The sequence below is a fragment of the Pygocentrus nattereri genome, chromosome 25 (genome assembly GCF_015220715.1).
Source record: "Pygocentrus nattereri isolate fPygNat1 chromosome 25, fPygNat1.pri, whole genome shotgun sequence".
Lineage (NCBI taxonomy): Eukaryota > Metazoa > Chordata > Actinopteri > Characiformes > Serrasalmidae > Pygocentrus > Pygocentrus nattereri.
In genome coordinates, this window is record NC_051235.1 from 215,828 (window position 1) to 232,500 (window position 16,673).

At 47.9% G+C, this 16,673-nt stretch overlaps 2 protein-coding genes across 4 annotated transcripts in view; one reads left to right on the top strand and one right to left on the bottom strand.

The window, feature by feature from the left end:
- The window catches only part of map4k3a (mitogen-activated protein kinase kinase kinase kinase 3a), a 99,876-nt gene extending 97,352 nt beyond the window's left edge, over positions 1 to 2,524 (bottom strand). For 2 of the 3 annotated variants that reach the window (XM_037534731.1, XM_037534729.1), the window contains exon 1: positions 2,004 to 2,523. In XM_037534731.1, the coding sequence (XP_037390628.1) occupies positions 2,004 to 2,099 (96 nt within the window). In that variant the 5' untranslated portion in view covers positions 2,100 to 2,523. Of the gene's footprint in view, positions 1 to 2,003 lie in introns of all 3 variants that reach the window. The other variant, XM_037534730.1, reaches the window with a different exon arrangement.
- Positions 2,525 to 2,614: 90 nt separating this feature from the next.
- Positions 2,615 to 16,673, top strand: part of tmem178 (transmembrane protein 178) — an 18,376-nt gene continuing 4,317 nt past the window's right edge. The window contains exons 1-2 of the mRNA XM_037534732.1: positions 2,615 to 3,762; positions 14,765 to 14,878. Of these exons, the coding sequence (XP_037390629.1) occupies positions 3,357 to 3,762; positions 14,765 to 14,878 (520 nt within the window). The 5' untranslated portion in view covers positions 2,615 to 3,356. The remainder of the gene's footprint in view (positions 3,763 to 14,764; positions 14,879 to 16,673) is intronic.

Consider the following 16,673-nt stretch of genomic DNA (forward strand, 5'->3'; position numbering starts at 1 on the left):
TTAGTCCCACAGCGGGGAAATTCACAATCAGTAGATGAGCGGATGAGCAGATGAGTAGATGAGCGGATCAGTAGATGAGCGGATCAGCGGATGAGCGGATGAGTGGATCAGTAGATGAGTGGATGAGCGGATCAGTAGATGAGCGGATCAGCGGATGAGCGGATGAGCGGATCAGTAGATGAGTGGATGAGCGGATCAGTAGATGAGCGGATCAGTAGATGAGTGGATGAGCGGATCAGTAGATGAGTGGATGAGCGGATGAGTAGATGAGTGGATGAGCGGATGAGTAGATGAGTGGATGAGTGGATGAGCGGATGAGTGGATCAGTAGATGAGTGGATGAGTGGATGAGCGGATCATAAGATAAGATAATCCTTTATTAGTCCCACAGCGGGGAAATTCACAATCAGTGGATGAGCGGATGAGCGGATGAGCGGATCAGTAGATGAGTGGATGAGCGGATCAGCTGATCAGTAGATGAGTGGATGAGCGGATCAGCGGATCAGTAGATGAGCGGATCAGCGGATGAGCGGATGAGCGGATCAGTAGATGAGTGGATGAGCGGATCAGTAGATGAGTGGATCAGTAGATGAGTGGATGAGCGGATCAGTAGATGAGTGGATCAGCAGATGAGTGGATGAGCGGATGAGTGGACGAGCGGATCAGTGGATGAGCAGATCAGTGGATGAGCAGATCAGTGGATGAGCGGATCAGTAGATGAGTGGATGAGCAGATGAGGGGATGAGCGGATCAGTGGATGAGCGGATCAGTAGATGAGTGGATGAGCGGATGAGTGGATGAGCGGATCAGTGGATGAGCGGATCAGTGGATGAGCGGATCAGTAGATGAGCAGATCAGTAGATGAGTGGATGAGCGGATGAGTGGATGAGCGGATCAGTAGATCAGTAGATGAGCGGATCAGTAGATGAGCGGATCAGTAGATGAATGGATGAGCGGATCAGTAGATGAGTGGATGAGCAGATCAGTAGATGAGTGGATGAGTGGATGAGCGGATCAGTGGATGAGCGGATGAGCGGATGAGTGGATGAGCGGATCAGTGGATGAGCGGATGAGTGGATGAGCGGATCAGTAGATGAGCAGATCAGTAGATGAGTGGATGAGCGGATGAGTGGATGAGCGGATCAGTGGATGAGTGGATGAGCGGATGAGTGGATGAGCGGATCAGTAGATGAGCAGATCAGTAGATGAGTGGATGAGCGGATCAGTGGATGAGCGGATCAGTGGATGAGTGGATGAGCGGATGAGTGGATGAGCGGATCAGTAGATGAGCAGATCAGTAGATGAGTGGATGAGCGGATGAGTGGATGAGCGGATCAGTAGATCAGTAGATGAGCGGATCAGTAGATGAATGGATGAGCGGATCAGTAGATGAGTGGATGAGCGGATCAGTAGATGAATGGATGAGCGGATCAGTAGATGAGTGGATGAGCGGATCAGAAGATGAGCGGATCAGTAGATGAATGGATGAGCGGATCAGTAGATGAGTGGATGAGCGGATGAGTAGATGAGTGGATGAGCGGATGAGTGGATCAGTAGATGAGTGGATGAGCGGATGAGTACATGAGTGGATGAGCGGATGAGTGGATCAGTAGATGAGCGGATCAGTAGATGAGTGGATGAGCGGATCAGTAGATGAGTGGATGAGCGGATGAGTAGATGAGTGGATGAGCGGATGAGCGGATGAGTAGATGAGTGGATGAGCGGATGAGTGGATCAGTAGATGAGTAGATGAGCGGATGAGTACATGAGTGGATGAGCGGATGAGTGGATCAGTAGATGAGTGGATGAGCGGATCAGTAGATGAGTGGATCAGTAGATGAGTAGATGAGTGGATGAGCGGATCAGTAGATGAGTAGATGAGTGGATGAGCGCTGTGTTGCTGCTACTATGTATCCCCACAGTTCACCAGTACACACCCCCGAGCTCAGAGCACTGCCCGTTTAGCCCCGTTTGACCCGGTTTAGCCCGTTTGACCCGCTTTACCTTGTAGACATCTCCGTAGGTTCCGCTGCCAATCCTCTGGATCAGCTCAAAGTCCTCCTGCGGGTTCCGCCGGGACAGGTCACAGCTGGAGCTCATCCTGACCGAACCTCCTCACAGCGCGGCTAAACCTGCGCCTTACGCACTGCCCTCACGCGCGCGCACTAATCGGCATGAAACTAAACAACAACAACAACAACAACAACGCCAGCACCACAGGCTCTCAGCCCGACTTCACTACTTTACTTAACATGGCCTCCTCCGCACCCCGCTGCGCATGCGCAGAGGCCAGCTGGTCTGTTCAGCGGAAGAGCGGGCGCGCTCCAGTAGCGCGCTCGGAGTTGCACACTAGGTAGGGCGCCTAGGGAGTGTGCACTGCTGTTCTAAGCCGTTTCGCTCAGCCAGCGGGCAGAAATCCTGAAGACGTTCTGGTCAGTATTATCTAGAACACTCCCTGTTCTGCGCATGTGTGTTCTGAGGGTGCATGTTTTCGCGCGTTCAGTTCCTTGGTCGAAATTATCGTTCCACCTTAAAAGGTGCAGCAGTTACATTCTGGCGCCTGCACCATTTAAGGTGGAACAGAAAGTTCGAATAAGAAGCCTCCTGCTGCGCTTCTCCTATTGGTTGCTCAGACTGCAGGGGGGCGGGGCTTTGCTTGTGGGTTATTTTCACCCTTTTTGTTCGTGCACGAGGATACCGGCCTCTTCATCATCATCATCACTATCACCTTCCATATCACCATCCCCATCATCCCCATTCCCATCATCATCCCCATCATCATCATCATCATGATCATCCCCATCATCATCATCATCATCATCATCAGCATCTGCTTCTCTCCTTCAGTGCGGTTCGGTCTACGTGTGTGAGTGTGTGTGTGTGTGTGTGTGTGTGTGTGTGTGTGTGTGTGTGTCTGTGTGCCCCGCGCGCCTCCTTGGCCCCGCCCCACCGCTATTGTTGGCTCTGCACAGGCAGCAACCTTCACACGCGCACACGCGCGCACGCTCACCGTGCTCGCTGCACCGCGAGATGAGCTCGAGCTGGACGCAGGATTTTATTCCTCCTCATCATCACCTTTAATCTCTCACGCGCACGGACAAAGAAGACACCGGACACTGAGAGAGAGACAGACAGAGAGGGGGAGAGAAAGGCGCGCGCGCTCCGGTTGGGCGTAGCATGACCGTGGTTCGATACAGAGCGTGCAGGTTTGCGCGGTGGAGAATGTGAGCGCTCGTGAGCGAGCGATGGACGCTCGTGAGCGCGTCTCCGCCCTGTCCGCGCGTCCGAGAGCGACAGACAGACCGACGGATCGGCTCTCGCGCTAGACTGACAGACTGACCAGGAGTGGCCAGAGCGATGATGGAGCGGTGCGTTCCCGCGCTCTCGGTGTGCGTGAGCGCGCTCTCCCTGCTCCTCCTCCTCCTCGCGCTCTGCTCCGACCACTGGTACGAGACGGACACGCGCAGGCACAAGCGGAACTGTGACCGGAAGGGCTCGGACTCCAACGACCAGAAGAACCGCGACATGCCCATCTACCACCTGCCGCTGGTGGAGGGGGGCCCGCGTCGCGGGGGGGCGCTCGCGAGGCCCATCCACGTGGGCAGCCCCGAGGAGGAGCTGCTGGAGAACTGGAGGGCCATCGCTGGACTGGGCATCCTGGAGACCGAGTGCGGAAGACCGCTGTTCCCCACGCACTCCGGCCTGTGGAGGAAGTGCTACTTCCGGGGGAGGGACCGCGACATAGACACACTCATCAGCAAAGGTGAGGAGGGCGGGGTCATCAGCACAGGTAAGCGGGGTGGGGGGTATATGTGAAGGTGGGCGTCCCTGTAACGTCCATATAAGGAAGTCCGGGTCCAAGCCGTTCATGTCTATGGGGAAATGTGCGATACCGCCCCCCTGTGGTAAAGAGCACCTCCGAGCGTCGCCGCGTCCTCCAAGTTACAGTCGTCAGGTACTGATAATGCTAACAGGTAATGCTCCATCGAACTGCTCCACACAAATACCCCACGCAGACGCGGTTTAACGCCGTCGCAGCAGGGGGCGCTACAGCGCCGGCCAAATCTGCTCGCTCAGCTAAACAGAAACACGGCTGTATAAGCGGTGGAGCAGCTCGGTCGTCCCCCAGAGTGGTCGGGGGCAGGATGTGCTAATTAATAAAGGGAACACAAGGAGGGACTGCACCATGTGGGGTACATCTGGGGGGCCTGCACCATGTGGGGTACATCTGGGGGGCCTGCACCATGTGGGGTACATATGGGGGGACTGCACCATGTGGGGTACATCTGGGGGGACTGCACCATGTGGGGTAGATCTGGGGGGCCTGCACCATGTGGGGTACATCTGGGGGGACTGCACCATATGGGGTAGATCTGGGGGGCCTGCACCATGTGGGGTACATCTGGGGAGACTGCACCATGTGGGGTACATCTGGGGGGACTGCACCATGTGGGGTACATATGGGGGGACTGCACCATGTGGGGTAGATCTGGGGGGCCTGCACCATGTGGGGTACATCTGGGGGGACTGCACCATGTGGGGTACATCTGGGGGGACTGCACCATGTGGGGAACATCTGGGGGGCCTGCACCATGTGGGGTACATCTGGGGGGACTGCACCATGTGGGGTAGATCTGGGGGGCCTGCACCATGGGGGTAGATCTGGGGGGCCTGCACCATGTGGGGTACATCTAGGGGGACTGCACCATGTGGGGTACATCTGGGGGGACTGCACCATGTGGGGTACATCTAGGGGGACTGCACCATGTGGGGTACATCTGGGGGGCCTGCACCATGTGGGGTACATCTGGGGGGCCTGCACCATGTGGGGTAGATCTGAGTCGGCTGTAGGTCTGTGTGAGTCGACGCGGTGGTGCTGTGTCGCGGTGTAGTTTCTTGGTTGGTCAGCTCAGTAGAGTCTCGGTGAGAGGAGCTTGGTGGACGCTGGAGCAGCTGGACGCTGTCTTTAATTTGTTGGGCACGTAATGCTCCGCACCTCCTCTTTCTCCTTCACTCTCGCTCGGCTTTGAAGCTGCAGATGAAAAGATGAAAGTGTGAAGGTGAGAGCAGGTGAGGGAATTAGATCTGATTGGCGGTCGATGGAGATTAGGAGGTGATGGCCGCGTGAAGGATGAGAGCCGAGCGCTGTGGGCCAGGCGACCTTCAGCTTCACCTTTCTATCCTCGTGCTGACCAGTCATACGGCTGTGTTCACCTCAGAGTGGATCTATGAGCTCAGAGCAGAAAATGGCCGTGAGAACCTCGTTTCTCTGCCGCGCCTACGCTCTGAACTCCGGCGCACGTTCATGTCAGGAGATTACGAAGTAAAATCATAGATGATTTCATTTTTAAACGTCTGTGTGCGAGTACGAATGTGTGTATGTGTGTGTGTCAGTGCATGTGCGAGTGAATGTGTCAGTGTGCGTGTGCGAGTGCATGTGTCAGTGCAAGTGCGTGTGTCAGTGCGTGTGCGAGTGCATGTCAGTGCGAGTGAATGTGTCAGTGCGAGTGAATGTGTCAGTGCGAGTGCGAGTGAATGTGTCAGTGCGAGTGAATGTGTCAGTGCGAGTGCGAGTGAATGTGTCAGTGCGAGTGCGAGTGAATGTGTCAGTGCGAGTGAATGTGTCAGTGCGAGTGCGAGTGAATGTGTCAGTGCGAGTGAATGTATCAGTGCGAGTGCGAGTGAATGTGTCAGTGCGAGTGAATGTGTCAGTGCGAGTGCGAGTGAATGTGCGAGTGCGAGTGAATGTGTCAGTGCGAGTGAATGTGTCAGTGCGAGTGCGAGTGAATGTGTCAGTGCGAGTGAATGTATCAGTGCGAGTGCGAGTGAATGTGTCAGTGCGAGTGAATGTGTCAGTGCGAGTGCGAGTGAATGTGTCAGTGCGAGTGAATGTGTCAGTGCGAGTGCGTGTGTCAGTGCGTGTGCGAGAGCATGTCAGTGCGAGTGAAAGTGTCAGTGCGAGTGCGAGTGAATGTGTCAGTGCGAGTGAATGTGTCAGTGCGAGTGCGTGTGTCAGTGCGTGTGCGAGTGCATGTCAGTGCGAGTGAATGTGTCAGTGCGAGTGAATGTGTCAGTGCGAGTGCGTGTGTTAGTGCGTGTGCGAGTGAATGTGTCAGTGCCAATGCGTGTCAGTGCGTGTGTGAGTGAATGTGTCAGTGCGTGTGCGAGTGAATGTGTCAGTGCGAGTGCGTGCGTCAGTGTGCATGTGCAAGAGTGTGTGTGAGTGCGTGTGCGAGTGAATGTGTCAGTGCGAGTGTGTGTGTCAGTGTGCATGTGCAAGTGCGTGTGTCAGTGCAAGTGCGTGTGTCAGTGCAAGTACGTGTGTCAGTGTGTGTGCAAGTGAATGTGTCAGTGCGAGTGCGTGTGTTAGTGTGCATGTGCAAGCGCGTGTGTCAGTGCAAGTTCGTGTGTCAGTGCAAGTGAATGTGTCAGTGTGTGTGTGCAAGTGCGTGTTAGTGCGTCTGCGTGTGCAAGTGAATGTGTCAGTGCGAGTGCGAGTGAATGTGTCAGTGCGTGTGCGTGTGTCAGTGCATGTGTGAGTGTGAGTGCATGTGCGAGTGAATGTGTCAGAGCTTATGCAAGTGTACGTGTTAGTGTGCGTGTGCATGTCAGTGCGTGTGTCAGTTTGTGTGTGAGAGTGTGTGAGAGTGTGTGTGTCAGTGCGTGTGCGAGTGCATGTCAGTGTGTGTCAGTTTGTGTGTGTTTGAGTGTGTGTGTGAGAGTGCGTGTGTCAGTGCATGTGAGTGTGTGAGTGCATGTCGGTGCGCGTGTGAGTGCGTGTGCGAGTGCATGTGTCAGTGTGTGAGCGAGTGCATGTCAGTGCATGTGCGTGTGTGAATACGTGTGCGTATGTGAGTGCGTGTGCGAGTGCATATGTCAGTGTGTGTGTCAGTGCGTGTCAGTGCATATGCGTGTGTGAGTGCATGTCAGTGCATGTGCGTGTGTAAGTGCGTGTGCGCGAATGTCAGTGCGTGTGTCAGTGCATGTGTGAGTGCGTGTCTGCATGTGCGAGTGTCAGTGCGCGTGTCAGTGCATGTGCATGTGTGAGTGTGTGTGTCAGTGCATATGCGTGTGTAAGTGCGTGTCATTGCGTGTGTGAGTGTGTGTCAGTGTGTGTGTGAGTGCGTGTCAGTATGTGTGTCAGTGTGTGCGTGTGTGAGTGTGTGTCAGTGGGTGTGCGAGTGCATGTCAGTATGTGTGTCAGTGTGTGCGTGTGTGAGTGCGTGTCAGTGCTTGTGTGAGTGCGTGTCAGTATATGTGTCAGTGTGTGCGTGTGAGTGTGTGTCAGTGGGTGTGCAAGTGCGTGTCAGTATGTGTGTCAGTGTGTGAGTGCGTGTCAGTGCGTGTCAGTATGTGTGTCAGTGTGTGCGTGTGTGTCAGTGGGTGTGCGAGTGAGTGTCAGTATGTGTGTCAGTGTGTGAGTGCGTGTCAGTGCGTGTGTGAGTGTGTGTCAGTATATGTGTCAGTGTGTGCATGTGTGAGTGCGTGTCAGTGCGTGTGTGAGTGTGTGTGAGTGTGTGTCAGTGCGTGTGTGAGTGCGTGTCAGTGCGTGTGTGAGTGTGTGTGAGTGTGTGTCAGTGCGTGTGTGAGTGCGTGTCAGTGCGTGTGTGAGTGCGTGTCAGTATGTGTGTCAGTGTGTGCGTGTGTGAGTGCATGTCAGTGCGTGTGTGAGTGCGTGTCAGTGCGTGTGTGAGTGTGTGTCAGTATATGTGTCAGTGTGTGCGTGTGTCAGTGTGTGTCAGTGCGTGTGTGAGTGTGTGTCAGTGCGTGTGTGAGTGCGTGTCAGTGCGTGTGTGAGTGTGTGTCAGTGTGTGTGTGAGTGCGTGTCAGTATGTGTGCGTGTGTGAGTGTGTGTCAGTGCATGTGTGAGTGCGTGTCAGTATGTGTGCGTGAGTGAGTGTGTGTCAGTGCGTGTGTGAGTGTGTGTCAGTATGTGTGTCAGTGTGTGCGTGTGTCAGTGGGTGTCAGTGGGTGTGCAAGTGCGTGTCAGTATGTGTGTCAGTGTGTGCGTGTGTGAGTGCGTGTCAGTGCGTGTGTGAGCGTGTGTGAGTGCGTGTCAGTGCGTGTGTGAGTGCGTGTCAGTGCGTGTGTGAGTGCGTGTCAGTGTGTGTCAGTGCGTGTGAGTGTGTGTCAGTGCGTGTGAGTGCGTGTCAGTGCGTGTGTAAGCGCGTGCGTGAGTGTGTGTCAGTGCGTGTGTGAGTGCGTTAGTGCGTGTGTGTCAGTGCGTGTGCGAGTGTGTGTCAGTATATGTGTCAGTGTGTGCGTGTGAGTGCGTGTCAGTGCGTGTGTGAGTGTGTGTCAGTATATGTGTCAGTGTGTGCTTGTGTGAGCGTGTGTCAGTGCGTGTGTGAGTGCGTGTCAGTGAGTGTGTGAGTGTGTCAGTGCGTGTGAGTGCGTGTCAGTGCGTGTGTGAGTGTGTGTCACTATGTGTGTCAGTGTGTGCGTGTGTGAGTGCGTGTCAGTATGTGTGTCAGTGTGTGCGTGTGTGAGTATGTGTCAGTGCGTGTTTGAGTGCGTGTCAGTATATGTGTCAATGTGTGCGTGTGTGTCAGTACGTGTGTGAGTGCGTGTCAGTATGTGTGTCAGTGCGTGTGTGAGTGCGTGTCAGTATGTGTGTCAGTGTGTGCGTGTGTGAGTGCGTGTCAGTGCGTGTGTGAGTGCGTGTCAGTGCGTGTGTGAGTGTGTGTCAGTGTGTGCGTGTGTGAGTGTGTGTCAGTGCGTGTGTGAGTGTGTGTCAGTGCATGTGTGTGTGTGTCAGTGTGTGTGTGAGTGCATGTCAGTGCGTGTGTGAGTGCATGTCAGTGCGTGTGTGAGTGTGTGTCAGTGCGTGTGTGAGTGTGTGTCAGTGTGTGTGTGTGTCAGTGCGTGTGTGTGTGTGTCAGTGCATGTGTGAGTGTGTGTCAGTGTGTGTGTGTGTCAGTGCGTGTGTCAGTGCGTGTCAGTGCGTGTGTGAGTGCGTGTCAGTGCGTGTGTGAGTGTGTATCGGTGCGTGTGTGAGTGTGTGTCAATGTGTGTGTGTGTCAGTGCGTGTGAGAGTGCGTGTGTGAGTGTGTGTGAGTGCGTGTCAGTGCGTGTGTGTGCGTGTGTGAGTGTGTGTCAGTGCGTGTGTGAGTGTGTCAGTGTGTGTCAGTGCGTGTGTGAGTGCGTGTCAGTGTGTGTGTGAGTGCGTGTCAGTGCGTGTGTGAGTGTGTGTCAGTGCGTGTGTGTCAGTGTGTGTGTGAGTGTGTGTCAGTGCGTGTGTGAGTGTGTGTCAGTGCGTGTGTGTCAGTGCGTGTGTGAGTGCGTGTCAGTGCGTGTGTGTCAGTGCGTGTGTGAGTGTGTGTCAGTGTGTGTGTGAGTGCGTGTCAGTGCGTGTGTCAGTGCGTGTGTGAGTGTGTGTCAGTGTGTGTGTGAGTGTGTGTCAGTGCGTGTGTGAGTGTGTGTCAGTGCGTGTGTGTCAGTGTGTGTGTGAGTGTGTGTCAGTGCGTGTGTGTCAGTGCGTGTGTGAGTGTGTGTCAGTGTGTGTGTGTCAGTGCGTGTCAGTGCGTGTGTGAGTGTGTGTCAGTGCGTGTGTGAGTGTGTGTCAGTGCGTGTCAGTGCGTGTGTGAGTGTGTGTCAGTGTGTGTGTGAGTGTGTGTCAGTGCGTGTGTGTCAGTGCGTGTGTGAGTGTGTGTCAGTGTGTGTGTGAGTGTGTGTCAGTGCGTGTGTGTCAGTGCGTGTGTGAGTGTGTGTCAGTGCGTGTGTCAGTGCGTGTGTGAGTGCGTGTCAGTGTGTGTGTGAGTGTGTGTCAGTGCGTGTGTGTCAGTGCGTGTGTGAGTGTGTGTCAGTGCGTGTGTCAGTGCGTGTGTGAGTGCGTGTGTGAGTGTGTGTCAGTGCGTGTGTGTGTCAGTGCGTGTGTGAGTGCGTGTCAGTGTGTGTCAGTGCGTGTGTGTCAGTGCGTGTGTGAGTGTGTGTCAGTGTGTGTGTGAGTGTGTGTCAGTGCGTGTGTGTCAGTGCGTGTGTGAGTGTGTGTCAGTGCGTGTGTGAGTGTGTGTCAGTGCGTGTGTCAGTGCGTGTGTGAGTGCGTGTCAGTGTGTGTGTCAGTGAGTGTGTGTCAGTGCGTGTGTGTCAGTGCGTGTGTGAGTGTGTGTCAGTGCGTGTGTGTCAGTGCGTGTGTGAATGCGTGTGTGAGTGTGTGTCAGTGCGTGTGTGAGTGTGTGTCAGTCCGTGTGTGTCAGTGCGTGTGTGAGTGTGTGTCAGTGCGTGTGTGTCAGTGCGTGTTTGAGTGTGTGTGTGAGTGTGTGTCAGTGCGTGTGTGAGTGTGTGTCAGTGCGTGTGTGAGTGCGTGTCAGTGTGTGTGTGAGTGCCACACTCTTACATTCTCTTATTTCTGCAGTTTGATGATGAACTCAACATTTCTCGAGGTTCTTTCAGATGCGGAGGTGCTCTACACACTGTGAGGGGTTTCTCCAGTCAGGGTTAACGGAGCTGAAGGACACCGTGGTCAGTGTGTGTGACCGTCCCGCCGGTCAGTGTGTATGTGCTGGTGCAGTGTTCAGAGCTGCAGAGCTGCATGGCAGCCAAATCTGAGCCGAGGCAGAAATAACAACAGAAGGTCAGCCAGCGGGGGGCAGCGGTGAGACCTGCGGGACAGACTGGCAGGAACAGGACAGACACAAATAAACATAATAATACAGATACAACAACAACAACAGAGAGAGAAACAGACGCTGTAAGGAAATAAGAGGTTAGGAATGAAGTCCTGAATGTGGGTTTGTGTTTTAGGGATTACAAAGAAGACTAATATATCCAGTACCTCACTAATATATACACTGACTCACTAATATACCTACTAACTCACTAATATATACACTGACTCACTAATATACCTACTAACTCACTAATATATACACTGACTCACTAATATACCTACTAACTCACTAATATATACACTGACTCACTAATATACCTACTAACTCCCTAATATATACACTGACTCACTAATATACCTACTAACTCACTAATATATACACTGACTCACTAATATACCTACTAACTCACTAATATATACACTGACTCACTAATATACCTACTACCTCACTAATATATACACTAACTCACTAATATACCTACTACCTCACTAATATATACACTGACTCACTAATATACCTACTAACTCACTAATATATACACTGATTCACTGATATAACTACTAACTCACTAATATATACACTGACTCACTAATATACCTACTAACTCACTAATATATACACTGATTCACTGATATAACTACTAACTCACTAATATATACACTGACTCACTAATATACCTACTAACTCACTAATATATACACTGACTCACTTATATACCTACTAACTCACTAATATATACACTGACTCACTAATATACCTACTAACTCACTAATATATACACTGATTCACTGATATACCTACTAACTCACTAATATATACACTGACTCACTAATATACCTACTAACTCACTAATATATACACTGACTCACTAATATACCTACTACCTCACTAACATATACACTGATTCACTAATATACCTACTACCTCACTAATATATACACTGATTCACTAATATACCTACTAACTCACTAATATATACACTGACTCACTAATATACCTACTAACTCACTAATATACCTACTAACTCCCTAATATATACACTGACTCACTAATATACCTACTAACTCACTAATATATACACTGACTCACTAATATACCTACTAACTCATTAATATATACACTGACTCACTAATATACCTACTAACTCACTAATATATACACTGACTCACTAATATACCTACTACTTCACTAATATATACACTGACTCACTAATATACCTACTACCTCACTAATATATACACTGACTCACTAATATACCTACTAACTCACTAATATATACACTGATTCACTGATATAACTACTAACTCACTAATATATACACTGACTCACTAATATACCTACTAACTCACTAATATATACACTGACTCACTAATATACCTACTAACTCACTAATATATACACTGACTCACTAATATACCTACTAACTCACTAATATATACACTGACTCACTAATATACCTACTACCTCACTAATATATACACTGACTCACTAATATACCTACTAACTCACTAATATATACACTGATTCACTGATATAACTACTAACTCACTAATATATACACTGACTCACTAATATACCTACTAACTCACTAATATACACTGACTCACTTATATACCTACTAACTCACTAATATATACACTGACTCATTAATATACCTACTAACTCACTAATATACCTACTAACTCACTAATATATACACTGATTCACTGATATACCTACTAACTCACTAATATATACACTGACTCACTAATATACCTACTAACTCACTAATATATACACTGACTCACTAATATACCTACTACCTCACTAATATATACACTGATTCACTAATATACCTACTACCTCACTAATATATACACTGATTCACTAATATACCTACTACCTCACTAATATATACACTGACTCACTAATATAGCTACTACCTCACTAATATATACACTGACTCACTAATATACCTACTAACTCACTAATATATACACTGACTCACTAATATACCTACTACCTCACTAATATATACACTGACTCACTAATATACCTACTAACTCACTAATATATACACTGACTCACTAATATACCTACTAACTCCCTAATATATACACTGACTCACTAATATACCTACTAACTCCCTAATATATACACTGACTCACTAATATACCTACTAACTCACTAATATATACACTGACTCACTAATATACCTGCTAACTCACTAATATATACACTGACTCACTAATATACCTACTAACTCACTAATATATACACTGACTCACTAATATACCTACTAACTCACTAATATATACACTGACTCACTAATATACCTACTAACTCCCTAATATATACACTGACTCACTAATATATACACTGACTCACTAATATACCTACTAACTCCCTAATATATACACTGACTCACTAATATACCTACTAACTCACTAATATATACACTGACTCACTAATATACCTACTACCTCACTAATATATACACTGATTCACTAATATACCTACTACCTCACTAATATATACACTGATTCACTAATATACCTACTAACTCACTAATATATACACTGACTCACTAATATACCTACTACCTCACTAATATATACACTGACTCACTAATATACCTACTACCTCACTAATATATACACTGACTCACTAATATACCTACTAACTCACTAATATATACACTGACTCACTAATATACCTACTACCTCACTAATATATACACTGACTCACTAATATACCTACTAACTCACTAATATATACACTGACTCACTAATATACCTACTAACTCCCTAATATATACACTGACTCACTAATATACCTACTAACTCCCTAATATATACACTGACTCACTAATATACCTACTAACTCACTAATATATACACTGACTCACTAATATACCTGCTAACTCACTAATATATACACTGACTCACTAATATACCTACTAACTCCCTAATATATACACTGACTCACTAATATACCTACTAACTCACTAATATATACACTGACTCACTAATATACCTACTAACTCACTAATATATACACTGACTCACTAATATACCTACTAACTCCCTAATATATACACTGACTCACTAATATATACACTGACTCACTAATATACCTACTAACTCCCTAATATATACACTGACTCACTAATATACCTACTAACTCACTAATATATACACTGACTCACTAATATACCTACTAACTCACTAATATATACACTGACTCACTAATATACCTACTAACTCCCTAATATATACACTGACTCACTAATATACCTACTAACTCCCTAATATATACACTGACTCACTAATATACCTACTAACTCACTAATATATACACTGACTCACTAATATACCTACTAACTCACTAATATATACACTGAATCACTAATATACCTACTAACTCCCTAATATATACACTGACTCACTAATATACTAACTCCCTAATATACACACTGATTCACTAATATACCTACTAACTCACTAATATATACACTGACTCACTGAAATACCTACTAACTCACTAATATATACACTGACTCACTAATATACCTACTACCTCACTAATATATACACTGACTCACTAATACACCTACTAACTCATTATTATATTCACTAACTCACTAATGTACCCTCTACCTCACTAATACCTCCCCTGGTTGGCTAATATAGTCATTATTCTGCTAATATATGGAGTAGTTGACTAATATATGAACCACCTCATTGCTACACATCATATATCAGCAGTTGTTTCCTCTCGTGAACTAATGTATCCACTAGCATGCGGTTGTATCTACTAGTTGGCGCTGTGGGCAGCGGTTTGAACATAGCGGTGGGGGGGGGTTGGCAGTAGTTACTGTGCAGGCCGATCCTGAAAGCAGCTTTTCTGCTGATGTCAGAGCAGCGAGGCTCCACGCTCAACACTGAACACGAGTCTGACGTGTTAAATAATCTGTAATCAGTCTCCGTGATGTGGAGCGTAATGCGAGTGTGCGGAATGGCGCGGGATCTCGGCCGCTGTCGCTCTCCGCTGCGCTGCGCCGCACTGGTGTGTGTTGTGTGCTGATGTGTTTTCAGTCTGCAGTGTCAGCACTTTTTTTTCTGCAGTGCTGTCATGTTTCCACTCCAGCTGCTGACCGCTCTGATCTGACCGCAGGTATTGCAGACCGCTGCACTTCTGTCAAATACCATTTCTCTCAGCCCATCCGGCTCCGGAACATTCCGCTCAACCTCACCCGGACCATCCAGCAGGACGAGTGGCACCTCTTACGTAAGCGCATATGCCCCACACACCTGCACCCCTAAAGCCACGGTTCCTGTTTCTGTCCCAGATAAAGTCCATCAAGACGTGTTTGGTGTCTGAAGTTTGCTTCTTTAGTTTTAGCACTGGAGCTACAAGTAATAGCAGCTTATACCCCACCAGTTAGCATAGTGCTAATTGTGGTGAGTTGATACTCTGTGTTGACTGTTTAGCTGTAGTTCAAAGTAAAGTGTATCTAATTATCTAATTATGGATTCTAGTTAATTACATATTTAATTAGCTATCAGATGAAGTATGATATTCCATTCATACCAGCGAGTGTAAAATATGAAACCCAGTGGTATTTATGACAGTGGAGTGGAGCTGAATGTGATGCTAACTCTAACACAGCCAGCAGGCTGAGTTTCAGCTGGTCATCAGAGAGTCTGATGTGTTTCGTCCTCTAAGAAGCGCCTGCCAATCTCAGACTGCTGTTTCAGCGTGACGTGTTCAGACGGGATGTGTTTTAAATTGAGGTTTCAGCACAGGTTTTCACTGCCCTTGTCCATTTGGCCTCATTTCCCCTCAGGGTTCCATCTCCAACACCAGCTCAAGATCTGCTCTATTTCTGTATCAGCTCATGCTTTACACGCTTTACACACTACACGCTTTACACACTACATGCTTTACACACTACACGCTTTACACGCTTTACAAACTACACGCTTTACACACTACACGCTTTACACACTACACGCTTTACACGCTTTACACACTACACGCTTTACATGCTTTACACACTACATGCTTTACACGCTTTACACACTACACACTTTACACGCTTTACAAACTACACGCTTTACACACTACACGCTTTACACACTACACGCTTTACACGCTTTACAAACTACACGCTTTACACACTACACGCTTTACACACTACACGCTTTACACGCTTTACACACTACATGCTTTACACGCTTTACACACTACACGCTTTACACGCTTTACACACTACACGCTTTACACACTACACGCTTTACACGCTTTACACACTACACGCTTTACATGCTTTACACACTACACACTTTACACGCTTTACACACTACACACTTTACACGCTTTACACACTAAACGCTTAGCACACTACTCTGCTGCTTGTCTGCATCACACAGACCTCATAAAACCTTTTACTACATAAACATAGTTTGCATTAGCAAACATTCAACTTCATATTTATACAATTCAAAACTACAAACGTACATCCATCGCTGAGATCCTGCTGGTGTGGGATTCCTCTCTTTCAGTGTAGCTTACAAAAGCAGTTTGTGCTAATAGCTCCCCTTGTGGTGAATCTTCAGACTGCCAAACATGGCTTCATGCTGACTTGTGGATACCCTATTTATCATTGAGGTTAATTGAGAATGTAAATTTTATTTGATTATAGTTTGAACTGGGTGATTGATTCTAATGGAGTGCTTTTTTATTGGGAGATTGAAAATCTCACTTGTTCATTTCCTGATTAATGATGTCACACTGGTAGCCAGTTTATTTATGCAATGTTTGAAAATGGGCAAAAACTATTTCCTAAATCTATATTTTATAAACGTCTTTATAAGTATTAGTTATTATATGTTGCGTTGAGTTGAGTGTAATGAAGGTTCCAGATGTAGCTAAATGTACTGCCTGTGATCTGCACTGTACTTTACATTAACCACGTACGTCTGCAATCAGACCCTCACACACAATGTACTTCACATAAACCAGATATCAGATCAGCCCTGCATTTCACAGAGTATCAATACCTACAGCCCTCACTTCTGTC